Raw genomic sequence first — 22,100 nt, forward strand, 5'->3', positions numbered from 1 at the left:
ATGGAGGGTGAGAGGGGAATTTTTTTTTTTTATATATATACTTAACTAAACAGTCATGAGTTTAGACTGTGGCAGGAAGCCGGAGCGCCCGGAGAGAAACCTGCCAACAGGAAACCTGTCAAATCTTTTTGTCCTTTCATCCCATAAATTGAAGTAAGTTAAGCTGGCCTGAATCCCCACAGGTTCAGGACAGCAAAGCAGTTTTTCTCAACTTCTTTAAGTTGGGATGTACTTACCTTGTTCTCAACGAATTAAAAATTTAAATTGTGTGATGGTATATTCATGTCCATATCATGAATCTCCCGACCTGATTACATTTTTTGTGTCCAAGCCAAATCTCTGTGCCGAATTATTGCTCTCTTCTAGGGTAAAGCTCAAAAGAAAGCGTGACCCTACCATACAGAGAAGTCCTGGACGACTCGACGACTCCGGTTTCCTTTGAGACATCTTCCCTGTCCGGGGAACGTGGCACCTCAAAGTCACTGGTTATAGTTCCTTTCACAGGAGTTTTCTCTGGAAAAACCAGAGAGTGAACTGATGCAGCCAAAACATTCGCTGTCATTTCAGCAAATGTCTTGGCTACACGGTCAGCCGGAGATAAATCTTCCCCAGCCGGGGCAGATACTTCTCTGACTGCACTCCTGCTCTCAAAATGTTCTGTCGACTTTGAGCAAACCTCCCCAGCCGGGTCAGTTTGCCCCAAGACAGTGCTGTCGTCCTCAGCACTGTCCTGTGAGGTCTTAGTCAGGTCTGTGTCCGGTTGTTCGGAACAAACCTCCCCAGCCGAGTCAGTTTGACCCAAGACAGTGCCCGGGTCTGTGTCCGGTTGTTCGGAACAAACCTCCCCAGCCGGGTCAGTTTGTTCCTTGCTACCAGTTGGCAGACCTTCCCAAAACCAGTCGATCTCTTCATCCTGAGAGACTTCAGAGATTTTGTCGTCGGAATCCTTCCCAGGAAAGTAATGGTCACAAATCTTTTTGATACCTGTGGAGACAAAGTATCCAACACCGAGACCGACCGGGATAATGAGGGGAACAAGTAACTTCGTGACACTAAACATTCTCACAATGTGCAAATTTGGATCTCCAAGAACCGTCTGGATCCTGACTGAAGCATTGATATTCAAGCTTTAGAACTTCTCTGATCTATTGTGATGTGCATGATGTCATCTATGACCTCATCAGTGAGCTCACTGGACTTCTGGGGCAAGGTGTTGCTTCTGATCGTTGCTATGGAAATAAAAGGGAATCCTAAAAGTCACAAAGCAGTGATTCAGTTCAAGAGGCATGCAGAGTAATGGGTTTTTAAAATGCAAAAACTTTGTGACTCTAGGGGTCACAAAGAAAAACAAATACTTGCCAACTTGTAATAAAATAGTAATAAGTTGTGTGTGCTAAAAATAAACTGGTTTTAAGACTACCTTTTTCCTCAAGCTATTGTTATACGCTCACTAGTACAGCTGAAAACTACTGAATACTGAATTCATCTGTTGACAAAGATGCTTGGATTCGTTGCTGTTGCTATACATCAACGCATCTGTTACATCATTTGAACGCCACTTCTTGGAAAATCACACAAATTTTGTTTTCACAGAAAATGTTAACTACACTTTTCTTTTAAAGCAACAGCAGCGTAGCGCTGCAAGGTTTAATACTTCCTGTTGAGATCTGTGTTTTCAGTGTTTTATTTTGAGGTTTTTCTGTTTATTAGTCTGTTCCTGTGAATCTCTGTGTCTTCCCTGTTGATTGTTCCCAGCTGTGTCTCGTTCCCTGATTGCTCCCTGTGTAATTAAACCCACCTGTTGTCTTTGTCTCTTGTCGGCCCTCATCTATTGTTCACGTTTGTCGTCTGTCTGCTCCCAGTTCATCTATTCATCTACATCCTACGTCTGCCTCACCACCCACACCGCAAATCATGACACTTTCATCCAATCTATTAACTGTTGCCTGATATTTTATACGGCTTCAATTGCAACAAAATGTAATTCTGTAAAGTACTGACTGAGGGAGGCTGAACTTAAGTGCATGCCTAACTTTTCTTGTATTTATTTCTATTTTAAAAAAAAAAAACACAATCTCCCCTCCGCTTCACAGTTTTATTCTACTTTGTATTGTTTTTTTTGTTTTTTGTTTTTTTTATAGGAATTTCCAAAAAACATACACTACAAGTTTTGTCACATGACACAGAGTAGAAAAGTTCGAGGGGTAGAAATACTTCTGGAAGGTTTTTTTTAATATTTTTTTATTTCCTTTATTTAACCAGGTAATCCCCGTTGAGATCCAGATCTCATTTTCAAGATGGAGCTGGGCAAGTCTCTCTGTAAACTATTTTATTTGTGAGCTAATTATAAAAGTAGGTCAACTATACAAATCGTCAGATGACACCAAAAAATGTAGCTATGTGGTTTCCTAATAAAAAGATGCGTAAAACTCATAAATCAATTCTACCTCTGAGTTCTGCCTCAAGTTGAAAAGTCTCTGCACCTTTACCTTGAAAACAATTAATCCAAAGCACTGCTTAATTAATTTCTACCCTTTATGAATACTTTCATTCATAAAACCATTGTAAGATACCAAAAATATTTATAAAAAAGTTTCAAAACTTTATTTTAGAAACCACGATTTGCTACTAGTTTACTACGGCGTACAAAATATTATCAGAATGATTGTAGAGTTTCAGGAAATGAGTTGTACGACATTTCATTGACTTGATCAGTTAAAGTATTAACATTTGCCTTCAAGGCAGTGTGTCAAGTTAGCCTGTCAAAGATGGAGTATAATCTACAGTGTTTGACATTTGGTTAAAGGAAAAAAGAGGAGAGAAGACATGGGGCAAAGGTCAACTAGGAAAGCCAGTTAAACCAACAGTCATCTTTTTGGACTCTGGGAGGAAGTTGGAGAACCCGGAGAGAACCAAGTTGGCTCCATTAATGTTATTAAATACCACAGTCTGCTGTTCCAACATATAAACACTCTCTAAACCCACATTTAACAAGCTTTTCATTTGCTTCCCACTTGTTCAGTCCTCAGCGGTCGATCCTGAAATCCTCAATGAAAACCAAGGAGAATCAAACTTTCTGGTGTGGCAACGAATCCCAGTCAGAGCGGAAAGCGCTTCTTTTCTGAGGCTGATGTGAGTAAACATGGCCTGTGCATTGAATGCTACGTGTGTGCAGAATCCAGCTGCAGAGTGACTGCGCTCTCAGAGCCAAAGGGACATCGAGTTCTCAACACATCAACATGACGACACCTCAGCTTCACAGAGACTTCAGCTGGAAACCAGAAAACAAATGTTTTCTCCCTGACCGCCGAAATCAGAAAACCAGAACCAGGATCCATTCCTGCATTCTTCTCTGAGCTCAGACCAATGAAACTGTGAGGTTTAAACCACTCAGGAGATTGAATCAAACCCTTTATGTCGGAGCCGTCGTGTGACTCGGATTAGTGTCTGAACTGATCCTCAGTTTGGACTTTTAAAGGCTAATTCAATCAGTGATTAAAAATAAAACCAAGAAAAAATGTGAAGAAAGTATGAATGAAGGTAAATAAATCAGATAATCTCTGCTGTGCTGCTGCCTGATAAGTAAGACGAAACATTTTCAGCTTCAAAATAAACTCGTGTTTTACTGAAGCAGCTTAATCTGTCACTGAAGAGTCCAAACTTTTATTAAATTAAATGTATAAACTAAAAAAACTAACGGGTAAAAAGCTTTTTCTAAAATTTACACTTCAATTTGTTTCTAGGAACTTTTAATTAGTGACCTATGAATTTGTTTCCCTGGGGAATAAATGTGGTGTGACACGGGAGTGTTTCTCCAAGAGAAGATGTGCTGAGTTCGTTACAAAAACTAAACTTCTTCACATCTCCTGTGAGAGCAATGATTAAAATTAAATTAGTTTATTTTCCTATGATGAGAAATAAGGAAAAAACGTAAATAAAGCTCACTGTTAGAGAGCTGCATTTGTATTATGGGAAATGTAGAAGTTAGGGTTTAATATTATGACTATTTTTGTATTATTACGAATTTTTCGTACATTACGACTTGCTATTGGACGACTTTGTTATTGTAATATTTTGCTTATTCTTGTAATATTTTGACTTTTTCTCGTATTATTGCAACTTACGTACAACTTTTTTCTCATATGACTTTATTCTCATTTTATTGACTATTTATTCATATTACTACGACTTACTGTTAGGCAACTTTATTCTTGTTATTTTCTATTTCCTAGCCTGGCTTTCTTACTCCATCATACAATCCAAACTCTGAAGAATCTTTTTATTTTTATTTTTTTTCTCCTCTTTCTGGGTGTTTTTCTTTATCTTTCCCTCCTCCTGCGTTTTTCTCCTCTTTTTTTTATGACCTCCCTCACACTCAGATTTAAAAGTCATCCTTTCATCGCTGCATCTGTTTGAACCCCCCTCCCCTCCATCCCTCTTTCTTTGTCTCTTTCCTTCCTCTCATCATTTCTTTCTGCTCAGACTTGATCATTCACTCCTCTCTGTGTTCACACTCGCTCCTCTTTTCTCCTGCTCCAAATTAAAATTCGAACTCTCTCTTTCTCCCCTCTTTTGTATCTGAAGTCGGCCCCTCATTCCCCCAACAACCATTGTTTCCCTCGCCTTTTTATAGCCATGGAAACTGAGGAGACCGCGTCGCTATGGCAACAGCGTAACAGCTTGGGCAGAGACGTCCCTTTCAGCCGCCTGCAGAAAAAAAGAAATGTGGAAGCAAAGGAGCAGCAGGCAGCAGTGAGGACGCCTAAGTTACAAGCAGGCAGGTTTGTGGGGTCCTGAATGATTACAGCTGCAACATCAAACATGCTTTCATCAGATTATTTTTTTTTATTTTTACTACAACATAAATCATGTCTAAGTCAGTTTTCCCATCTTAAAGAAATCTGCTAAAGAGTGAAAGAAAACGTCCAAGTTCATTTACAGAAACAAGAATTCAGAAGGTTTAACAGACGATGTTCATGTCCAGCTAAAAGAATCTGGTTCTCTTCAATGTGCTGCTTTCAGGAGAAAATTAGGAACAGTTCAATGTAAAGTAATGTAAAATAACACCAATAAAATGTTTATAAGATAATCAAAAGACGGTTACATCCACTCATTGTGGGTGTAAATTAATTCATTTTGGGATTTGCGAGATTTAACTGAACTGAATTGAAAGTCTGACTTTCATCCAAAATTATACAAATGTATACATACTCCCGCAATTAATATTTATTAAATGTTTCATATCAAGTTGCCCCTTGACCATAAGCTGGAGCATCGTTCTGGATGAACTGGAGAAAAGTTTTAAAGCCACATGAGAAAAAGAATGAACCGTAACGAGAAGATATACGAGACTGGAAGCATAAGAGCAGTCAAGCACGGTGGCGGCAGTATTATGCTCAGGGGATATCACAATTTTATTCTTTATTTTTTTCCAAAAATAATGGATGCAGTTATAAAAAAAGATGAGGACTTGCAGCAGAAACATCACCGCTGATCAGCAGCTTGATGAAAACTGGAACAAATGAATGAACCAACTCCACAAATTTCAGTATCGGTTAAACTTTATACACTGTAAAACGCAACAAGTGGACTTTACTTTAGTATGCGCAAGTCATGCTAAAGTTACGAGTTAATTTGCACAATTCAACTAATTTTATAATTTTAGGTATTTTAAGAAAATAGTACACTTAATTTTATTTATTAACAGCAACGTAAGAGAAGTCGTTCCATTGACTTGCAAACTTGGCAACAAATGGATACAGTTTCCTTCTTCCGTCCTGTTCGTTTCATCTGGTTGTTTCTTATAAACCTTAAATCTGAGCAATAACTCATTTCATCCTCATTCTTTGTGTAAGTCGGTGTTGGCTGCTTTTAATCCCAAATTAATTTTCTTTTTCACTTTTCTATTCACATTTAGAACATCAAGTCTAACTTTCTTGTTTTGTCTTTTAAAATCAGAGGTGATTCATGTTTGAAACACAAAAATGGCAGAAATAACATGAAGTTTTTCTCCCTCAGACATGGATCCCTGCTGGAAAGGCAGCAGCTGGTGGTTGGATCGTTAATATTCAGGCTCAGCAGGCGGGCGGAGTCCAGTCCGGACAGAACTGACTCTTTTTAACATCCATTTAAAACTCATCTGCTGCCCGTTGAATCTTCCTTCTGCTGCTAACAATAATTCACTGCAACTGAAACTCTCAGACAGTGAACTGCGTCTGGTTGAGGAAAGCAGCTGAATGTATTCGGTTCTGCTTTCCAGGTCCCAGCTGAGTGGAAATCGGGGTCAGAGTAAACACGCAGCGCATCATGTAAAATGAAACATCATCACGTTTTCACGCCCGACTGAGTCCAGAACAGAAACGCAACCAGAACGACGAGACGGAACCAAACCAGGACGGACCAAAGCGGCTGGAGATTACGTTTTATTTTATAAGTCTGTGTGCAAAAATGATGATGTGATGATTTAAAGTGTAAATAGTATGAGCAGACATCATGTCATCAGTTGTGAGGGCTTGTAGTTAATCTCATTATTCTTAAATCTATTAGAATAATTTCTGAGATATATCATATATAATTCTTATGGACATTTTCTGAGCTGTTGCTTTCATTTTTAAGATACAAAAGGATTTAACTAACTTATCATGAAGCAGTTGTTTATTTAGCAATAGAACTACATGAGTTTCTCAAGCATCTTTTGTTCATTTTGGTAAATAAAACACTTATGTTGAACTCAACAAGAACACTACTATAAAAAATGTTTTTAACATTTTCTGCATACAGTTAATTTAAGGTGTATAGTAGTCTCTGGTTATTCAGGTTTATGAATATAACTCGTTCATTGTGACCTACAAGGTTGATTTTTCTGCATGCTACTGGTTATAATATAATTTTCTAATCATTTGTGAATTATTTGTATCTTTAGAGACTCTGTTACTGGCTCATCATGAGTTAGCGTTAGCATTGTGTCTGTATCAACATTATCTTTGCAACGTTGGCGATTCCTTGAAACTGAAATGAGGTTTTCCATATTTTGTGAGATTAAGCCACATTGTAAACTCTAATTGTTTTGTTTCCAACTTTACTGCTGAATAAGAAGAAATGAGTCATTCCTCAGCAGAAAGCAGCTCTTCAGCAGCATGAGGTTGATGGAAAAAAGGCAGGGAAGTGTGAACTGAAACACTGTTCAGTCTGAAAATGTGTTTAGAAATAAATCCTCACTTGACGGACACATAAGTGCATCTCTATCTAACACAAAGCCTTTCGCTCTACTTGCTGTTTCCGTGTCACTAAACGAGGCTTTTACTGTCTTCTGATCGCCTCCTAGCATCTCCACCACCCTCATTTTCTCACAACTGGCATTTTCTGTAAGTGCTTTAATGACTGCTGGTTTTGTTTCACGTACAAGAATAACCAGAACAGTGATTCAGAGCTAAGCACTAGTTTGAACTGAAACCAGTAAAACGAAATAAAGACATTTGAACTTCTTCTGCTGCTCCATAACAGAAAATGTAACAAAACCTCACACTGTTGCAGAACTAATCCCACTTTTATATTATTTCATCCTCAAACTGCTGTTTCCAGCTCATATATATATATATATATATATATATATATATATATATATATATATATATATATATATATATATATATATATATATATAGGTCCAGCCAGGTGTTTAGCACAGCTGAATGGTTACCATGGAGACCATGCATGTTTCTTTCTCAAACATGCATGAAAGAATCTAGGCAACACTCCAGATGTGTATGTACATGGTACTGCCCCTTTAACAGATTTAGGTTCAGTTTAAGACCACAACTGTGTATTACTGCCTATTTTAATTGTTCAGTCATCTAATATATATTAATATGAATTCATATGCACCAGAGAAGCTAACATCAACAGTCTTCCTCACTTCTGCTCTGTGGGGATCAGCCAATCAGCACGAAGGAACCTGAATGGCGCTCATGGATTGGCTGTCAATTAGCATCACGTCTAGATATTTTAAGTTCCCAGCTGCATTATTTTTGGATATTTTAGATAAATGCTACAAAAGAAAATCCCCTTATAGGCTAATCGTCTGCAGTAATAAGGCCAGCTCACCAATATCTGGTGAATAAGAAACAAACTGAGCAGGAAGCTAAAACCCTCAGAAACCATCCAACCTCAGATATCAGTCAATAAGTTTCCTTAGAAAGGTTCCCAGAGTTTCCTTTACAGATACATTTGTTTGTTGATTCAGAAAGAACTGTAACAAAGCAAGCACTGGTAATGGTTAAACACAGGAGTTACAAAGAAAACCCAAAAATCCCCAAAAGGTTTGATCAATTGACCAAACTTTAACATATCGGGCCCAAAGCTAACATCGATCCATGAGGAAAAACATCCTCCAAAACCAACTTCAACCATTCTTTCTTTATCTTTTTCTCCTGCAGTTAGGTGTCACTATAATGCCAGCAGCTTGCCTGCAGTTCCCCAAGTAATGTTAGCATTCTGTTAGCATGCTGTTAGCATTAGCATTTCCACAAACACTGAGCACCATGTGTTTTTGTGCCATTGTCTGCAATAATGAGAACTAAGCATATCCACAAGGCAGAATGTAAGATGTCATCTTCAGATGATCACTATCCTGGCATTTACATTTAATGACCAACATTTACCTTCGTCTTAATAACAAGGATAATTACATCTGATAAAAGTTTCAGTTAAACGTAAAACATCAAAAACATGTTTTACTGCTTGTTTTTCGCCTGGAAACAAACCATACAGAAGATATCAGATAAAATGTCAATGTGTTTATGTGAAAGTAGCTCTGAGTGAAACATGACATTTAAAGATGGGACGCAAAAATATGAGAAATATGACATCTAATTAGCCAATAATGGTCCAGTATTTGCTAGAGCAATAAACCTCTCTTTTCATTTTTCTTTAAAAAATAAACTAAACAGAAAAATCCTGTAAGTCAAATCCTTCCATTGACTAAATGTAAATATAAATATGCAAATTGACATTTCAAAATTACATTTACTTAATGAAAACACACTAAATTTCCCAAAAACTCCCACCACGAGATGCCGCCCTGGTCGGTTACCCATATTGCCCATATCAGAAACCACCACTGCACATGATTGATAACCGGATGTTGCCACTGGTGCAAACCACAAAGAAGACAACAGGAAGTAGTTGGAAGATGATGGCGCAGCATGTGTTTTTTTTTTAATTTATCATGTGAACAAACTTATTCCTCCTTCAACAACACACGCTGCCAATGCCCTGGTTTTACACACACCACCGGAGCAGCGAGAGCCATTTCCTTACCTGCGACGCGTACCACCGCCCTCTCCGCCGGGTCCAGCACCGAGTCCTGGCTCTTCCGTTTCCTCCTCTCGTGTTTGGACAGATTCCACGGCAGAGTGTCCCCTGGCGGCCCCACCAAACCCGACGTGCACGGGGACAGCGAGCCACCAGAGCGCTCGGTGCGGAAAGACGGCTCGCTGACGCAGGAGCGTTCGCTCAGAGTATCATCATCCGACGACTCCATCGCGCCTCAACGCTGCAGGGAGGAGATGAATGAGGGGAAAAGGAGGTCAGAGGCTTTAGAAGCAGAAGAGAAACTGTATAATTCATTGATGGTGTGGAGTGAGATTGAGTCGTTATGAATGATGCAAAATATTTAGTGAGGAAGGGGAATAAAAACTGGGTTAAATCGATTATCGCGTGTGTTTTAACATGACGCTGAAGTGGAAAGACTCCAGGCCTCAGCAGGTTAAATACCGTCATCCTGACCCAGTGCAGCCGTTTGGAAGAGATGATGGCTGTACTGGAATCAGAGCTAAACATGTCTGGTGTGAATGGACCCTTCATTAAAATTAAATTCTCATTTGACCTGAAACAATAACACATTTCTTTTGGATGATAAATTGATACAAGTTTTAGTTGAGACCAAAGCACCAGACTGAAGACTTTTTCATCCAGTTTTTGGTAGAAAGAGAGAAAATAATAAATCATGCAAATCAAAGTGATTGAACTTGCCTTAATTTATCAAGTGATTAATAGATTTATTGTGACAGGCCTAGTTATCACTTCATTTTAAATCTTGACTCCAGTATCAAACTGGAATGAACCGAGAAAGAAAGAACAGAAGGACATTTAGAAACCGGGTTTCTAAAAGCTTCTTCTTCATTTTCTTTAATCCTCAACCTGCTTCTCTGGCATGAACCGCAGGCATCAAGTGGAAAAAAAGAAAACGCAGCAAAGACGTAACAGAAAAACTGAGTGTGTGTGCGTGTTATTTGGACTCTGGAGACCTGATGGTCCAAACTGTCCATCACTGGATCAATAAATCAGACCTCCAAGTTCCTGAGGCTGCAAAATGATTTAAAGACCTGCAGATCCTGGAGTAGAAGCTCAGCTATCCTGAAATCCCTGCAGCCTGATGTATTTAAGTTATTCTCTTCTTCTTTAGGAAATCAACAAATCTTTCAAAATAAAAGTCTCTGCAGTTACTGGAATCAACTTTTTGTACAATTCATCTGCAAACATTTGACCACAAAACAAAGTTGCCTCAGATAAACCCCATGAAGTGTCCAGGCTAACTTCCCTCTGAGCTTTTATTTTTCTCCAAGCTGAACGTTGCAGAGCGAGGATGTTCAGGTTAACATCTGTATTTTCCATCTAAACTCCAGCTGCCAAAAGCCTTCCTACTCCTCCTGCTGCAGGATAAACCGCCGTCAGAAACCCCGCTTCCTGGATCCAGCCGTCTCCTTGGCAACGCTGCGAGGAAAAGGGTTAAAGCCCGTCCAGAACTGCCTGCGGTTCTGTGGTGTGTGGCTGCCTCCCTGCTGCTGGCTGACAGTGACTCAGTGGCACTGAAACGAGGGGTTTTATAAATAGAGCCAGAACGGAGGCTTCAAAGCCGCACCGTGTCATTACAGCTACAAGAAGTAGAAGAAGAACAAAGTACCAGAACAAGAAACAGTGAGATCACTTCCTGCTTGAAGGCACCTTCCAGTTCTTCTACAGCCCAAACAAATCTGCAAAAATTCACTTAATGGTGGGAAAATCTTCAGACATTAAAGAAAAAATATGGTCACCACTTTGGTTTTACAAAAAATATAAGTAGTTTTCTGGAAGTAATGATAAAAAATGTCACCTGCTAGTTTTCTTTAAACTTGAAATGTTAGTTTTAAACTAGTTTTCTCCTTATTGAGTGTACATGTTTTAGATGCAGTGTGCATATAAACTCAAATATGACTTAAAAATGACTCAGTGATCTCAGTATAAATACAAAGTTTTCTTCCCAAGAATGTTAAACAGATGTTTTACAGAAATTAAATGCTTGCAGTCTTTTGAATTTTGTCAGAAAAATGAATGAAGACCAAAAAGACCACGAGCAACATCTCCTTCTAGTGCTAAGCCAGCGTGTTTACCCAGAATGCCCTGTGCTGTAGTCCACTTCCTGCTTTTGGAGCAGCCTAGAGTCCATTTGAGGTTCACATATGCATTCGATCCGCACCAGAGTTCACGTCAATCAAAACCAGACTGAGGTTTGTAGGTAAATCACAGTTTGTTTTTTGATCAGAATCAGAGTTTGATTACAAATTCACAACTTCCCAAGAAAAGTGAACTTCCTTGACAAATGAACTGGAGTTGGATTAAAGCGGATTAAACAGGGCTGATGAGAACGGAGCCTTAAACTGGTCCTTTGGGGGACGGACCTCACCCCAACTCGGAGAAGGTTTTTACTTCTCCAGCATGTGTGTCTTTATTCATGATATTATTCTCATATTATTTCAACGTTATTATTGTACAAGTTTATTCTCATAGTGTTATTTTGTTTATTTTATTTTCTTAACGTGGCCCTAATACTCCATAGTAGGACCCAGATGATGATGCTACCTCTACTCTTGTAAATCCCTGTCAATGCCTGAAGAGGAGCAGTTTGAGAAGCAAAGACGCAAAGAAAACACCAGAAAACCTAAACCAGTTTTCTTTGGTTCAACAATTCAAACACAATTGGATTCAAACTCTGAAGTGGACCAAAAAAGCAAATTATAGTCTGTAGGCGGACCGCACCATGCGGTTCGAATGCAAATGTGAACACCAAAAACCAGAGACTGCTCCAAAAGCAGGAAGCAGACTACAGCGCAGTGCATTCTGGGTAAATACAACCAAGGCAAACGTGCTAGCCTAGCACTAGCTGAAGAAATGGGTCTTTTACCAAAAACAAGAGAGAAATTCTCAAAAAATCTATCTTGTTTACATTTTATGAAGAAGGAAGTTATGCTCAGTGAGGTTTTTGTCTTATTGTCTTCAGTGATTCTTTGTGCAGCGCCCCCACAGGCGAGGAGGGGAACAAGTTGTTCAAAGGGTTTGGCTGGTTTGACTCAGAGAAGAGAGAAAGAGAACCACAGCAGCTGGAAATGTAGCAAATGTTACAACTTTGGTGCCCAATCGAACCAAATCTACCAAACTGTCAGGTAGGAAAAACCACCAAGAAGCACAGAAAATGAGAGAAATGCTCCAGAAAATCTAAACCAGTTCCCTGTAGTTCAATAATTAATCTCCTTCACTTTTAATGCAGAGAAAGAAAAATGTTCTTCAACAAACACAAACAAACCATTATTAAATAATCAACCCACCGCTTCTACAAACTGAAAGCTGACCTTTATAGGACATATCCTCACGCTGGGGCGGCATGACGAAGAGCAGCAGCTCAGTCCGAGAGGCTCTCCTGATTTATATTTCACAGCCGGGGTCGGTTCCCACAGCTCAGGCTGAGCAGTGTGTTTGTTGAATGTGTGTGTGTGTGTGTGTGTGTGTTGGACCAATGTAAACAGAGGGACTCTGTGACCAAGCATAAGCAGGGTGAGAAAACGACAGGAAGGGCGGACAGATACGAGGAGCCAAACGCTGCAGACGCTCCCAGGCTAACGGTCCAAACGGCCGGAACGTCCTCCTGTCATTCCAGAACAGCATTCCTGTTCGGGATCAACCAACGGCTGATGGGATCTCCAGTTCACCAGACAAACAGAGCAGCAGCCCTCCATCTGAGGAGCAGATGTGATCACTAATAAAACTCTGACCCAGTTTTCTCCACTACAACAGCTTCACTTCCTCGCATGTTTCTGTCAAACATCCATGATCAGACCTGCTGACCTTTCACACCTCCAAGTCAAAACCTGTTTTCAACAGAAACAGGTCATAAATTAAATATGATGTGTTTGAACCAGAGAGCTCACATAATTTGATGTAATTTCATGGAAAAGCATCACTGATGTTCTGAGACCTATTTTACGGTAAACGGGTGTTTTTCTAACCACAATCTAGACTTTTTTGAATCCCTGACAGTTACTTTTCATGTGAAACTTAAAAAAACAAAACATTGTGCAAATCTTTAAGTCATAAAAACTCATATATATATATATATATATATATATATATATATATATATATATATATATATATATATATATATATATATATATATATATATATATATATTAGCTGAACTAATGGTGCTGCTATAGAAATCAATGCAAAACCTTCCTGCAACTGTGAGGCAAATTAAAAGAAGGATCTGACAATTATCCTTAGAACACCAGCAGGCTGCAAAGGCCAGGGTGGTGATTGATGGAAACCAGAGCCAGACGTGCATCTAACAGTTAAATTAATAACTGATCATTCAGACGATAAATCAAGTAAAAAAAAATAAATTATATATTCTGCAGATTCTTCATTCGGTTAATATACCTTATTCTACATCATATTAGAAATAGATAAAAAATATTTCAATTCATCCTAAAATAAGGAAATAAACATATTACTGCCTAAAAACATTGCAGTCTTTTACAGCATGCTTGATCATTTGTAGCAAAAGATACATATGCAGCTAAAAAGTACTTCTAAAAATGGAAAAATTTTAATTTCAACATGAAATTTCAATTTTTACAGAATTTAAACTGGGTGAAGTTAAGCTGCCACATGAAGAGATTTCTAAATCTTAATCGGAAAATCTGTGCTTTTTTGGCTTAATTACCGCTCAGAATATGTTGTCTTTTTCAGCAAACTAGTTTTTTAGTCTGTATATTCTCATTAACGATTAACCATTACTAAATTATTGCCGTTTACATTCCTTCACTACGATTAATCGTTTCACTAGCAGCAATACTCTGCTCAGGGGTTTCATTCAACACGATGTGTTTATATTCGATTAATCCCAAGAACTAACAGTTTATGCTGCATTTAATCGATTCTGAATAGACAAATAATAGACAGTTTGGCTCATGTCGGGGAGCTGAAGGCCCAGCATAAGGCCGGACGGGGACGACCATCTGCTCCGGAGCAGCAGGAGGGGAGATCGGTCTGAATCCTGAATTTTCCCATCTCCCCTCCGGCTGCTCTTTGCGTAACCAGAGGTTTTTTTTTTGTTTGTTTTGTTTGTTTGTTTTTAGACAGACAGGTTGTATTGATGCCGGGGCTTCTCAGAGATTCGTGCAGGTGGAGGCGATGACGGAGGGTGTCGTTTGTTTTAATTGGCTGCAGGAACAGCCCAGATCAATACGGACAATCACACCTGAGGGTGCGTAATGCTGTGATTTATGTCCACCTGCTTTGCACTCATCCGCTTCATTCTGCTCCGCTGAGAGGAAAGGGATCTGTGTGCATGAATGGACCGCAGACATGGAGCCAAAAACGCTCGGTGCACGCACGAGCTGCACGCACGAGCAGTCTGGGAGCAGGGAATCGGCTCTTTGTCCGAGAATGGGTAACACCAACTAATTACATTTATCCGTTTGCGAGTGAAGCTGCTGAGAAAGCCGTCCAGCCTTCTCACGACCCAGAAACCCTCTCTGGTTGGCTCCAGATTCAGCGCACACCAGTCTGCCTGGAAATGGGACGTTTTCAGGCAAACAGTGACAGAAACCAAATGAAATGACTGTCAGGGATCCCTGAGCCAATGATCAACATGTTGATGCCCGATAGGCTTCCAATAAAACACTAACTCGTGGGTTTATCGGCACTGGATGTGATGGAATGACAGTTTGAAATTCAGGAATAAATGAAAATAAAAATCCACATGTTGGTTTTGTGAAAGCTCCGGAGCCGCTTACCTTCACCGGGGCAGCAGCGGTCCTCGAGTCCGAGCGCAGAGCGAGGGAGGCCGGCGCGGCTGCCTCCGCTGCTGCCTCTCCTCTGGAGCGAAGGATGAATGAAAAGATGGAGGGATGTTTCCACCTCCACCGACCCGTTTTCCGCTCCCTCTCTTCTTCCAAACGTCTCCGCCGGTTAGTCGAGGCTGGAGAGGGAAGAGCGAGCGGCGATCCTGGATGGTAATGGCTGTCCTCCTCCTGCTCTCTCTCTCCACTCCCTGCCTTAAACAGCCCCCCCTTCACCACCAACAGCCCTCCTCTCCTCGACCAACGCTCCGTCTCTTCAATAGGCTGCGTTCACGGCTCCATCCCTTTAACCCATGCCTATTGACTGTGGTAAACGTCGCGGAAACCGAGATTTCGGGTGTACCCCTGCGTCATGTCCGCAGCTCTGCCAGAGCGTGACGCGCGCACACATTCCCCCCTCAGTTTGGAGCAGAGGAGGGCGTTCACAGCGGAATATTTGCAGCACCGACTCATGCTCATATGTTCACAGTTACTCAGAAAAAAAGGGGGGGGGGGAAACTGAGCCACGCGTTTTCATTACATGATTCGGTTAATCTGGGTCTGAAATAATCCCTTTACGCTCACAGCTGGAGGAAAACCTCAAAAGGCGAATTATTGCAGCTGGAGGATCTGGAGTTATTCCTGTCTGTGTCCGCTCCCATTCTGCACCTACTTCTGGACCATTGGATATAAACAAAAAGGAGTAAATCTCCGGCAAAAACTTAGACATTTTTAGATTAATCTTAGAAATTGTCAAGAAAAAAAACATGAAATTTCTGAGTTTTTGAAACTGGGAAATTTTCAAAGTTAATTTTTTTAAATTTTCAGATTTTTTTCTTGCAAATTTTCTATTGCAATATATATATATATTATTTTTCTAGAAAATTTCCTAGATTAATCTAAAATTTCTTGAGTTTTTCTTGAAAATGTAAATATTTGAAAGAATAAACAAACAATAAAGAAAAGACAAAAAGAGAAAATAACTGAAACAAAAAGTCCAAGTAACAACTTTGAATCTGCTTAGATTGTAACCAACTCAGTGAGTGTTAGAGGGATCAGATCAGCAGAGCTCGGGTGTTTTGAACAACAGAGAATCATCTACAAAAATAATTATTTACATGTTATGTTTGGACCGTATGCCCAAGAAAAATCAAATAGCAGAAGAACATCAGGGTACCGAGGACAACGAGGTCGTCTGGTTACTGGAGAAATGTGTGGGGTTTTTTACATTAGCAGAATATTGACAAAGATTTGCACACACCCCTAATGGAAACTCTGTGAGATAAAATAATCATATTTGCACTGTCACAACCTGCTTTTTATATATAAAAAGGAAAAAAAATAATTGGATGTATGTATTATTTATAGTTACACCACATCTTATTTTCTTACATTTGTTTCCATTTTCTCTAAAGTTTACATGTTTATAAGGTCTGTATGCTGTGAGTGACCAAAAGTCAAAGACACCAAAGTCAAATCCCCAGGACTCGACCCCTGGCTAAAACAAATTAGCCAAGAAAACTATTTTTATTGCAGCTGTTCAACCGCATCACAACTCCTGGACCAATATCAGTTTATCTACCTGAACAAACAGACACTAAAAATCTGTGCAGCTGCATGAAACACAAGCAAAGTTCAAAGTTCAAACCTCCGTCGGTCCTGATTCTCTCCACCTTAGCTAATTATTGAGCTGATAATCCAGAGATGCAGACGTGAATTTACTTCACTTAAACTGCAGTTTGTGACCTTCAACGAATAATGAGGACACAAAATTCAATTTAGACAATTTAATCCATGTGATAAAAAGAACAAGAAATCATGAGATGCTGTAAATCATCTGCAGTGTTTCGACAATTATCTGCTATTTTTACTCTGAGCCACTGATTTCTCTCTGGTTTAGCCTTTGTGGCCTGATGCGATGCTTATGGGAAAAATGTTGTTTTGTAAGAATATTAATGAAGCACTGATGTAAAAATGTGGATCAATATCATAACCAATATTAATGTGGCTGTTATGGCCAATAACTGATATTTAACAAAATTATTTCCACAATTAAAAAAAAGACTACGTCAGTATCACTGTCACATGACCAACCACCTGAAACATAAACATGTAAATAAATATCACTTTACTTATCGGACTGATGCCGATATATTGCGAATCCCTATTAAATATGTAGAATTAAAAAATAAAACATTTAACACTTACATATTGCACATCTCAAACCTCCAAACTGATGAATTTAAAAGGCACTTTAGCTGCAGGTCAGTTATTTCAGCTGGACTCGAGTCCATTCCCAGAGCTTGTGGCGCCATCTAGTGGTGGTTCATGGACTCTGCTGGTTCTGATCGAGATGAAATGGATTCTACCTGCATGTAAAGCAGCATCCTGCATATGAACGATCGGCTCCGTCCTCAGGGAGAGATTACTCCCAGATCATTAGAGTCAACCAGACCGCTCAGCAGAACATCCACCTTCAGAACCGCAGATTGGACCTTTAATAATTCATCAGACGTTATGAATGATAAATCAATCTGAGGATGTTGTTGATGACAGCAGCTGATTTAAGAATCTGATGACTGTTCAGAACATGAAACATTTACAGGAACAAAAATCTAAATGGAAATTATTAAATTAATGTCAAAAGAAAGTTCATTAGAAACATAATTTGTAGCATGGCTTTGTTAAAAAAGGTGCTTTAACACATTCAGTTCCTTGAGATAACATTTGTTGTGAATTGGCTCTACATATCATAAATTGAATTTTTCTTGTTTTATTATCTGAAACATTTAATTATGACAAAAGAACAAAAACAGAATCTGATCCTACTGACAACATTTGGTTCATGTTTGCATGGAACAAGATGGAAAGACGACATTACAAGGACGGTAGGCATTAACATTTATTATTTGCACATTTTTACAGCGGAACAGGAAATGGTGAAATCTGACAGAAACTGAGCTGAGGTCAGATCCTTCATGGGTTCTGGTCGGGTTGGCCGGTGTGGTGAGCGGGCGGTGTGTACTTCCCCTCCTTTATCAGTTTGTCACGCTGCTCACGGATGGCGTGCATCCTCTGACGCTGCAGGGACAAAGAAAAGACGAGGTCAAAGGTGAAGATAACAGGATGAAAGGCACCGACTCCATGTCAGGATGCTCCTCAAACATGGAGGACGCAGAGGACCAGGATGTAGGTAACCTCAGATAAACAAGTTATATTTCAGTCAAAATTTAACAAAATAAAAAAATAAAAAAAAATAAAAAAACAGTGGTGGGACTCCATTAAAACATTTAATTTAGTTAATAGAAGGCTATGTAATAAATTGAAAATTATGCATCGACAAAATAAGCAACATTTTCAATTCAAGAACCGTTTTTGTTGCAATATTATTGAAAGAAATAAACTTGAGGGTAACAACAAATAAATGTAATGTTTTTAATCTGTTCTTCAACCATCAGACTGGAGCAAAGTTCAAAGTTAAAGTCTTTCAGGAACTCCTGATCATTCATGGAACTTCTTTAGAAACGTGGATTGTGGACGCTGACATTAGCATTAGCAACATGTTTAGTATTGATGCTATTTCAGGCTTGAATAGCTTTGCTAACTCCTTTCATGACTTGAACACAACAACAGTCTTTTCCTGCATCTGATCAGATCGGTTATGAAGCAGAAATGAAAAACCAGAGGGCCGAGAGAAACGGCTTCGTTTTCCATAACTGCTGTTTGTGGATGTTGTGCGTCTGATTTATGGTGTACAAGAAACAAAATACAAAGGTTCCGGCTTGGGACTTTTTACGTAAAAGAAAAAAAATAATTAACTGAATAACAATCACCAGATCAGCTCTTCATCGTATCGATGTCAAGGCGAGAAGAAAATAGTTTTTCGCTCCAGATGCATACTTTACTACAAATAATCAAGAGTTCACTAAGAGAATGCTTTATTGCAATTTAGTCAATTAAAAGTTTATTTAAAATTTTTTTATTGATTTGTTTATTTGCATCTTTTAATGTATTTGTAATATTGTATAAAGAGACTGGAGTGGCTGAATAAAACATCTGCTGAATGTACCACTTTTTTATCCAATTAATTATCTGAATAATTGATTACTAAAATAATAAATGTCCATATTTATTTGTATTTTTCCACACATTTGGAACGATTTCTAGCTTTTTAAAAAACGACATATTGTTTACCTGAGCTTTTATTGACCTCATTTAGCAGAAGTTCTGATTCTGTCCCAATACATCCGATACACGTCAAAGCTTTGATCATCTGGAGCTGAAGAGTTTACTACCAGAGAGACTCACCGTCTTCTTACGGTACATGCACTCAAAGAAATCCTCAAACTCCAGCTGGCACTCCTTTTTGGCCCGGATCTGGCCGATGCCGTGGCTGCACTCGACCCATTCCTTCTCGAAGGCGTGGCACCGCGCCGCCTGCTTGTACGGCTGCTCACCGCTCTGCAGCAGCATCCAGCGGTCTATGTTGATGCCGAGCCATGACTGGATGTCCACAAGCGGCATGATGCTGCCAACAAGAGAGTAAAACAAAAGATGGAGGAAAGGTTGGATGGAAAGCAGTTAACTCTAAAAAAAAAATCAAAATAAAAGATGATTCAGGACGTAGAACAATCTAGATCAGGAGCAGTTAGCCACAAAACAGGGGCTGACCAAAGAAAATAATGAAGGAACGAAGGAAGGCAGAAAAAAAGACATAAAAATGGTAGAAAAAAGAAACAAATAAGGAAAGATAGAAAGAGAAAAAGGAAGGAAGGCAGAAATAAGAAATACAGAAAGGAATCAGGAAAGACAGAGAAAGAAAGATTTTATTTTTAAAAGCCTTCATACAAATATTCAACTCAACTTTATGTCGACACATTCATAGATGAAAGTTCAGAATTATATAAACAGATCACCTTAAGAATTCCCATCATTTTGAAAAATGTTCATTTGGTTGAAATACTTATGTTCTAACATCACTCCAGTCTCTTTTCACACATTCAGTATTCTGTTATCTATTAATTTTACATCTTCAAATTGTCAACTTTGCTACACCAAGGAAAAAGTTAAATAACTGTCCTTTTTTCTTCTGTCATATGAAAATATAAAAAAATAAAAAGACTGTTCTTTGCATCTTTCTCCAAATGATTACTAAATATCCCTAATAGTCTAAATAAATCCGTTATTCTAATACATCATACGATCAGAGAAAAATTGTTTCTCTTAATGAACAAAAATGACATTTATCTGAAACAAAAGGCGCAGAGAAGTTTCCTAGACGTAGTAAAAAGACTTAAATGAACAAAAACAATTCTAAAGTGGGCGAATACCCGGAAACGGTAACAAAAGACTCTTTCTTCGGCTGCAGTGAAGATTTTTCCGTGTTAGCCAAGCGGCTAACAGATACATATATACATAAGAAGCTCGGGAATGTCTAGTCGACTTAAAACAAAAACGTTTATAAAATATATAAACATAAGGCTTTATGTAATGAGTAGCGTGGATCTAATTAGAGCGGAGAAAAGTTGATTTAACTGCAGCTACTGACTGAACTATGTCCATAGATTCTCCTTCAATGACAGTATGCTAATGCTATCGGGACCTAAATCCACACAAAAATACGATTTTATACCAAATAACTAAACTCGAATGATCGGCTTTTTGTATTAAATGCAACAAAAAGTCAAAGTAAAGCATTCAAACGTATTAATTTACCCTGTTTTGACGCTTTTATCCGAGTTACTTTAACCTTCCTCTGCTTTACGGCAGTTAAACACACGGCCCAGCCACAAAGTCGTTTTCTTCTGGGCTAATCACCCGGTTACGAGATGCAACAGCGCCGCCTGGAGGATCCGAGGTGTAGAAGCCGGTGACAAAAAAAACAACAAAAAACGCCCAAATTCCGTCCGTATTACCGTATCCCGTCCATCCATCCATCGATCCATGGATGGATGGATGGATCCATGGATGGATGGATGGATGGATCCATGGATGGATGGATGGATGGATGGATGGATCCATCCATCCATCCATCCATTTTCCTTACACCCTTTAAATCTACATTTTTTTCTTACTCTCCAATTATATTTTATTTGCCTGTTTTTGAGCATCTGACGAATTAGTAATATAAAGGATATTTTTATGTAAATTTTTTTTTATTGTTTTCATATTGTTTTTGTTATAATTGCATAAACTTTTTAACAATTGCAGGAAGAAGGTTTAAGCTCATTAACTGCAATTAAAGCTCAGGAAACCAAAAGTCCATACGGTATATCACTGACAAAACACCACTCCCACAGTGAAGCATGGTGGAGGCAGTATCATGCTTTTTAGACTTTGCCAAGGTTGATGAATTTATGAAGTTTCAAGGCCTGCAGATGTTTGCTACAAATTTTGAGATGGAGTTTAATTGTTATCATCCCAACGAGTCAATGTCTTAAACAAAATACACACAAAAATTCTAATGAATAAAATGTCTACACTCTCTGAGAAGTTTGGCAAGTCAATGGAGAAAAAACAGCTGATGTGAAGTTGTGCAGCAAAATCATTGTTTTTTATGGCTATTATAACAGACAATAAAACATGGCTTTGGTGCAACATAAAATTGTGTTTATTTATTCATTTCCCCCCCCCAAAAAAAACTCCACAGTCTCACAGTTCTGCATGTGCAGCCTCTCATCAGACCGAGGCTTTAACCGCAACAAGAACAAAAAACAAAACAAAACACAGTTCCTTTAGTTATAACACTTAAATATTGCTATCTATAAACCATTTCAAATAAAGACAGAACCACCTGTGTTCCTAAAGGGACGTAACACTCATTCGGACTCTTTCAGGAAGTCCCAGTTTTCCGTCTGTGGTACATTCGTTTATTCTGAAAGATAGGCAAAAAACAGTGACGTGTGTAGACAGAAACAGGACCGCCAAGTCACATAAGCAGCA

The 22,100-nt window shown here is 38.9% G+C and overlaps 2 protein-coding genes across 7 annotated transcripts in view; both read right to left on the reverse strand.

The window, feature by feature from the left end:
* The window catches only part of macf1a (microtubule actin crosslinking factor 1a), a 222,836-nt gene extending 207,263 nt beyond the window's left edge, over positions 1-15,573 (reverse strand). For 2 of the 6 annotated variants that reach the window (XM_015046202.1, XM_015046193.1), the window contains exons 1-2: positions 15,114-15,573; positions 9,319-9,553 (exon numbers count right to left, since the gene is read on the reverse strand). In XM_015046202.1, coding sequence (XP_014901688.1) covers positions 9,319-9,541 — 223 coding nt within the window. In that variant the 5' untranslated portion in view covers positions 9,542-9,553; positions 15,114-15,573. The remainder of the gene's footprint in view (positions 1-9,318; positions 9,554-15,113) is intronic. The other 4 variants (XM_015046256.1, XM_015046246.1, XM_015046236.1 and 1 more) reach the window with 3 other exon arrangements.
* A 2,470-nt stretch (positions 15,574-18,043) lies between these two features.
* ndufs5 (NADH:ubiquinone oxidoreductase subunit S5) lies at positions 18,044-20,985 on the reverse strand. The gene is made up of 3 exons (XM_015046273.1): positions 20,874-20,985; positions 19,467-19,686; positions 18,044-18,239 (listed from the first exon to the last, which is right to left on the reverse strand). Exons 2-3 carry the CDS (start codon positions 19,680-19,682, stop codon positions 18,135-18,137), a joined length of 321 nt encoding a protein of 106 aa, XP_014901759.1. The 5' UTR covers positions 19,683-19,686; positions 20,874-20,985; the 3' UTR covers positions 18,044-18,134.
* Positions 20,986-22,100: the final 1,115 nt, after the last annotated feature.

The sequence above is a fragment of the Poecilia latipinna genome, unplaced genomic scaffold (assembly GCF_001443285.1).
Source record: "Poecilia latipinna isolate Pla-1442-1.1 unplaced genomic scaffold, P_latipinna-1.0 Scaffold39, whole genome shotgun sequence".
In the NCBI taxonomy this organism is placed as follows: Eukaryota; Metazoa; Chordata; class Actinopteri; order Cyprinodontiformes; family Poeciliidae; genus Poecilia; species Poecilia latipinna.

Coding starts and splice junctions, on each gene's coding strand:
- ndufs5 (XM_015046273.1), bottom strand. CDS start 19,682: ATGCCGCTTGTGGACATCCAGTCATGGCTCGGCATCAACATAGACCGC. Junction 18,240..19,466: donor GCATGTACCGTAAGAAGACG/GTGAGTCTCTCT, acceptor TTGTCCCTGCAG/CGTCAGAGGATGCACGCCAT.